This window comes from Phoenix dactylifera, chromosome 1, assembly GCF_051530095.1.
Source record: "Phoenix dactylifera cultivar Ajwa chromosome 1, Ajwa_hap1_PhDact_Kaust_v1.1, whole genome shotgun sequence".
Lineage (NCBI taxonomy): Eukaryota > Viridiplantae > Streptophyta > Magnoliopsida > Arecales > Arecaceae > Phoenix > Phoenix dactylifera.
The window spans coordinates 64,141,888-64,149,023 of record NC_143190.1 but is presented as its reverse complement, the minus strand read 5'-3'; the positions used below and the strand labels follow the sequence as shown (position 1 = coordinate 64,149,023).

Here is a 7,136-nt window from a genome sequence, read left to right as displayed (position 1 = left end):
CGGTCACCGCGTCATGGGTGGAGACCACTGGCCGGTCGGGGCCCCCGTCCACCCGGACCTCCGCGGACTGATCGAGGGTGGCAAGACCCGCCTTCCTCGACTCAGAGAGCCCCAGGCCCCGTGTTCTAGCCACTTAGCGCAGCCGGGTTGGGCCCTCGCCAAGGTCTGGTGAGGCCGGGCCCGCGCTAGCGAACACCAGGCCCCATTATAGGTCGTGGACCACAGGACCAGTTGGCCCAACATCTTAGGCTGGCTTCTTGCTCCACAGGCCCACCCAGCGCGAGCTGGTCGGCACCGCGGCTGCTCGGGTTGGCCCAAGCCCGTTGCTCCCATACCCACCCGCCTCTTCAACTCTAGGTGGGCTGCTGGCCCGATTACGCGCCTCGGGGCTCAGCCCCTGCCCACGGCCTGCGACCAACTGGCCCACCCCATCGCCTCGGGTGGGTTCTGGCTCAGTGACTCGCCCCAGTTCGCCCACTGCCTTCATCCGAACCTCCACCGCATCCACCGCTACTCCCTTCTCCGGCGAACTCCATCGGGCGACCCTGGACGAGGTCTGCCAACCCTCCAGGTCCAGAGCGTGGTTGGGCGCCTCCAAACTAGCCCCCTCCAGGCGTGCCAATGGCCTCGGAGCCCTCCTCCTTCCCTCCGCTGCCGGTGCCATTGCCTCCTTCGACCGATTTCTCGGAGGCCCTCCTGCTGGCCGAACCCTGGTTGTCGTGAACCATGGTCCAAACATCGGACGGCCACCCTCCCGGTTCTTCTCCAAAGTGCCCAATCCGAACCCCGCCCCAGTGCTCCAGCCCCCCTCCGAGATCCGGCAGCCTCCTCTACCACTGGGCCCGGGGGAGAACTGGCATCCTCCATCTCCATGTCCGGCGCGACCGCAACGGTAGCACACAACTGGCAGGCTCTCGTAAACGAAGGTCTGCCGGAAAGTCTCCACCGAGCCCTGGATGAAAATCCCCGGCATCAGTGGCTTCCCAATATCCAGTTCCACCCGAACCCTACCAAACCCCAACCTGCGTCGCTATTCGGTGAACTTGTCAACCGCCACCTGCCAGCCGGCTGCATTAGCGATCTCCAGCGCCAAGTCCCGATCCCAGTACTCCACCGGCAATTGAGGGAGACAAACCTAAGCAACTACCCTGTTCACACGCTTTGCCCCAGGGATGAAGTCCGGCTGCCACCTATCCATGGCGTGGAGTTAGCCGGCGACCATCCACGGGCCGTTCCCCATCGCCGCCTCCCTATCGGCCTCATTCTTGAAACGTATCAAAAGATGCTCCTCCGCCATCGGTATGGCTTCGGGGTCACAGCCGAGGTTTCCCTTAGCACACAGTTCCCGAACCACCTGCTGCTCCGGCACCCACCTCCCCAGACTGCGCATTATGACGGCCGTGGAGCTCCATGCCATCTGAGCTCTCCCCAGTCTTTCTGACGGTATCACCAACACCTCAGTGTAGTGCCGCTGCAGGATCTTCAACTCCTCGTCGGAGATATGGTGATTAGACCAAGACCAAGAGTCTCTTCGTGCGGGGCCTCTGGCGACCTAGACCCATGGCTTGTTGATGACAGCTACCTCTGCCGCCGGGCGCTCGCCGTCGGCTCTTTCCTCAGAACCACCCCCCTTCACCATCTCCAGTTGATAATCTCCCATGATACCGCACCCAGGGTGTTCGACAGAAATCCGCACTCAAACATGAATTTTGACGCACCCGCTCGCCCGCTCGCCCTTTCTTACCCTTCACCAAGAAGCCTAATCATTATTCGCTCCGCAATCTTTTGTTGTGAAACGACTTTAATTTTTATAGAAAAATCTTGCTAAAAATATAAAATTTTAAAATAAATTACTTTCTTTTGAAAAATAGTACAGATGATGAATAACAACAATTACTTTTGTTTTTGTTTTTTTTGCATGTAACGACAATTATTTTTGTCGTATGACAATCCTCATCGTTACGTAATGGTCAAATAGTGATGATTATTTAATGCCAGCGGTTAAAATTTAAAATATATAACATAACAATTTGTTCTCCAGCTGGCGTCGTCAGGATTCCGTTGGAGGCAGGTAAGGATCCGTCCACGGCATCTATAGGAGCCACGTATCTGCCTGCCGTTTCTACGTCATTACCCTCCTCAATTCCTTATATTCCACTCCACGGTCCAACCCCCCCCCCCCCCCCCCCCCCCCACCCCTGATGGCCTCCTCCACCTTCCGTCTCTTGCTTCAACTTTCTCTCCTCCTCGCCCTCCTCTTTCATCAAAACGTCCACCCGGCCACCACCTCATGCTACACCTCCATCTTTAGCTTCGGGGACTCCCTCGCCGACACCGGAAACCTTCTCTACTCCCCCAGCAACAACGCCGGAGCCATCGCCCGGCTTCCATACGGCGAGACTTACTTCCATCGCCCCACCGGCCGGTTCTCCGATGGGCGACTCATCATCGACTTCATTGGTGCTTAATTCACGCCTTCTTCGTTCTTTGATATGCCTATTTTGCTTACAAAATATTTGTTATAATAAGCCTATATATTAAGTCGCTAGTAATGATGGTGGTGGTGGGTGCAGCACAAGGCATCGGAATACCGCTCGTGCCACCGTATCTAGCAGGGCCTGGTGATCATGGATTCCGGCAAGGGGCTAACTTTGCGGTGGGAGGGGCGACGGCACTCGGCAACGACTTCTTTAGAGAGAAGGGACTTCATGTTAGCTGGACCGAGTACTCATTGGGCACGCAAATCGAGTGGTTCAAGCAACTCCTGCCTTCCCTCTGCTCCTCGAGTTCAGGTAAGCCTTTGTCTTCTATCTCCATGTCCTCTTCTCTCCGCCTCTCTCTCTCTCTCTCTCTCTCAGCTGGACGAGGCAGACCGTTGACTATGATCTTGTAGTTAGGAGCAGGTCAGCCTGTCCACCCACCCAGCCACAAATACAATATTATTGTTTAAAAAAAATTAAGAATATGCCGACGTCGCATCATTTGATTGGAATCTGCCTCCCAGAAGCCTCCAAGTGAAAATAATGGTTGGGTGAGATCCACCAGCAACCAACCAACCACGAAAGCACATCCCTTTGTGGCTGGAATTGTCCACTGATGAGCTGGTGGGATCTGGTCCGACCTATGACTCGTCCTCAAACAGACCATATTGGTGTTCCCCACCAAAAAAGGGGGAATAAAGATTATGTTGTCGTTTGCCCACGCAAAACCTACCACAATTTCCTTGTTTTTTTTAGTCTTTCACTCTATCAAAGCAATAAGATAGACCTTAGCCTGCGCGCAGTACATTCTGCCTACACCTTTACCGGTTCAATAGTCATACTAAACAAAGATTTATCCATTTACTCGTGTTTTTTTTATAAAGGATATCCCTCTACTCATGTTTCTTGGAAACAATGGCAGACTGCAAAGGCATCTTGAGCAACTCACTTTTCCTCGTGGGAGAAATAGGAGGCAACGACTACAACCACCCCTTCTTTCAAGGAAAAACCGTGGATGAGATACGAACCTTCGTTCCCCGCATCATCTCTGCCATTAGCTCAGCTATCAATGTGAGCCCATTTATCTCAGATCGTTCACTTATTTTCACTAAATTCTATTCTTCTAGAAAAATTGTGCAACAGCCACCTAAGCTTTCTTAAACTCTCAATTCTGTTAGGTTTTGATCCAACTTGGGGCAAAGACATTGGTTGTACCTGGTAATTTCCCAATCGGATGCGTCTCCTGGTATCTTCAAATTTTCCAAAGCCAAAGGAAAGAAGATTATGACTCGCAAACGGGTTGTATCAAGTGGCTGAATGAATTCTCGGCGCACCACAATCGACTGCTTCTAGATGAGCTGGATCGCCTTCGTCAACTTCACCCCCATGCAACCATCATCTATGCTGACTATTACAAAGCACTGCTCCACATCTTCCGTTCTCCAACACAGTTTGGTGAGCTTTCTTTTGCACCTACTAAATTTTCAATAATTCATTATTCGATGGTTTAAAATGTGACTAGGTTGATTTCTTTTTTATGGGAACGATTAGCTAGCTTAATTCCCGAAAGTCAAGTACCGAACATAGTTCGGATCGATAAATCTTTAAAAAAATTCTATAATTTTGTTAATAAAATTGGCGGAAATGTCTCACTTCCTGGATTACCCCCTTTAATTTTTTTTTTTGGCTCTAATGACAACTTAAACTACTGCACTTCATGGTGCATTCGTTTGGGCTGCCTTTATAGGGTTATGAACGAGTTGAGCCTGGGCGTTAGCAAATTGACCGATGGTCCAATGGCAAGTCACCATGGGATTTCAGTATCTAAACAGGTTGTCATATCGTTAAAGCATAATTGAGTGCTTCGCCGCCCATGTGGTAAGAAACCTTCAACACCATACCGATCCAATTTAGGTACCTTTAATTAGTCGGGACCTTGGTGGCTATTGTCAACTACAGCTACATTGTCGGCTGGCTGGTTGCTCATCCAGGCTTGTATCACATGATCATTATGGCTTTCCTGGACTAAACAATCATGATAGAAATTAATAAAGTAGTGTAGTTTGCTTCATGCTCCCTTTCAATACACGCGAACATGAGATAGTGCCCAGAGATAGGAAGCACCCATTATGTAAAGGTATGTTTAGTTGCAGAAAGTTAGACTTTAGAATGGAAATGAAAATAAGCGAATTCTACTCCAATTGTTCAGTTGAGAGAAGTCCTATTCTCATTTCAATTTCAGCGGACAATGGAAATTCCACAATTCTTCAAAATCCTATCTTTATTCTCTTCTAGTACTCAAATTTCATTCCAATTCTAATCACGAACCATACATGATCCTTCCAATTTATTATACACTCTGATTCCAACCGGTTGGCACGGCACGTGTAGTTAATTATACACAAAGTCACTTGGTTAGCGGTGGCTTAACAATAATTTATTATATACTAAATCTGAAGATTAGTTACTTCTTTTTCATTTATCTTGAAGGATGTTTATTACACAAAAGTGAATAAATAATCCAATCATAGGAGATAACAATATGTAGTCTAGTAAAATCATCATGGTATTTTTTTTCCTTTATTTTTTTCTTAAGGTAATTTTTACTCCACGCTGTATGGAGAAAGATTTTATATTTGGCGATATGGCCATGATCACCCTAATTAAAGACCCTACCAATACCATCATCTCACATCCAGTTGGCTTTTTATTAAAATTCAGACCTAACTTTTATTATCTTTTCAATGGTGTAGGATTTAAAAAGGCGCCTCTTGCGGCATGCTGTGGAGGTGGTGGTCCCTATAATGCCTCTGTAGCGTGCGGAGATCGAGCGGCCACGGTTTGCAATGATCCATCGAGATATGTTTCCTGGGACGGAATGCACCTAACGGAGGCAGCTTACAAGACGATTGCGCAGGGCTTATTGGAAGGACCAGACACCACTCCTCCCATAACCCAAGCATGCCCACACATAGAGCAGAGTGCCGCTCATAGCCTACATCCAATGTAGTGAATAAACCAATAGTGTCTTCTGCTAATCAGAAACAAAGGAGAAAAAAAAGAATGTAACAAGAATTAAAAAAAAAAAAGGAAAGATGATGTTTTGTAATATATTTGCATCACATATATTTTTTTCTTAAGAAAAAGTTTGCCTCACAAAATTATGAAATTTAATTCTTCAAAAATATGTTTATGTGCTACCTTTGTTAGTATATCCCTCGTTTTATAGCAAACCAGAATCTCATTTAAGCTCTACAATCCTTGCCAAGTAAAATGTCCAAATTTATGCAAATCTAAATATAAGCATTATGATCAGTTCGTGGTCTGTCTAAATAGGTTTATGCTATAGTGTCTCTTAGTCCATGTTAGTCATAGAATAGGTTTACTCTGATGTTACTTGCAATAACTTAGAATCTCACTTGAAAAAAGAGGTTGTAAGATATTATTTGAATTTCTTAGCCATGTATGCATAGGTACTGAAGATCAATCCAGTATATAGCCGATGCGGGACTAAATATATATCTGCATGAGTTTTTATATATTTGTTACAAAAGAAATCAATGTTTGTGCTAGTATGGATGGTGAGTATATCTAGAATTCTTACTTTGCCGCTAATCCTGTCCTACAGGTTGATGCTAATGCAATAGTTATGAGTTTAGGGTTAAGAATAACTACTAACGATGTTTAATACCGAACTGCTAGAGATTAGGTGCCTAATAGTCACATATTTGATATTATTGTTGTTTTCATATTTATATTTCTCTATAAATTAGTAAAATATTGTATGATGGTTGATATTAAGGATAGTAATCGAATAAAACTTCTGCCATCCTTTTTTATTTTTTCTTTTTTTAAAGAAATAAATATTTATTTCCAAAATCTCTGAAGGCTTTACAAATAATTCTTACAAAAATAAAAGAGTCTTATCAAGCATTTCGCTTAATCTAGTTCATTTTTATTTTAAAATTTTTTAATAGATATATATGAAGGAGTGTGGTTCGTTCAATAAATTTCTGCCTCTATATAAATATTTATATTTTTCAACTCCATATATATACAGAAGAGAAATACTATTTCCACTCAGGCCAAGATAAAAATAAAAACAATACTATTGATTTGATTTTTTCAAATTTTGCAATAAAACCTACATCCCAATTTTTTTGTGTCTATTGCAGTTAGATGAGAGAAAAGGGCCAAATGGAAAACCGGCCGAATTGTCCAATTTTGTACAATACTAGCTTGGTGGGAGTGACAAATGCAGCACAACCGGCCCGGAATAAATCACACAAACTCTCTCATGCCTTGCCGAGCAAATCCATAAAGTTGATACAATGGTTCTTTTATACGACAAGTAAAAGATAACCTTGTCCTATTTTTTTCTCTTGCCCCAGATTGGTTTGTGATTGTATGCCGATCAAGGAACAATTTAAAGAATAAAAAAACTGCAGAAACCATAATTGGTTCACTGGTCGAGAGCAATTGATGTGTGGATCCAAGAGATTGATTCACAATCAAGCAACCAACATTCTAAAATGCTCGTCTTTGGGCTAATTAGACTGCACATGATTATGATATGTGGAATCCATCAAAAAAGTGATGTAATTTTGCATCACCAATGTAGTCTAATAAATAAAATAAAAGGAATCCATGTGCATA

At 44.8% G+C, this 7,136-nt stretch overlaps 1 protein-coding gene across 1 annotated transcript; it reads left to right on the top strand.

Moving 5' to 3' along the window:
- The first annotated feature begins 2,041 nt into the window (after positions 1 to 2,041).
- On the top strand, positions 2,042 to 6,945 carry LOC103723145 (GDSL esterase/lipase At1g28570-like). The gene is made up of 5 exons (XM_008813967.6): positions 2,042 to 2,460; positions 2,574 to 2,792; positions 3,403 to 3,551; positions 3,659 to 3,935; positions 5,234 to 6,945. Exons 1-5 carry the CDS (start codon positions 2,202 to 2,204, stop codon positions 5,488 to 5,490), a joined length of 1,161 nt encoding a protein of 386 aa, XP_008812189.3. The 5' UTR covers positions 2,042 to 2,201; the 3' UTR covers positions 5,491 to 6,945.
- Positions 6,946 to 7,136: the final 191 nt, after the last annotated feature.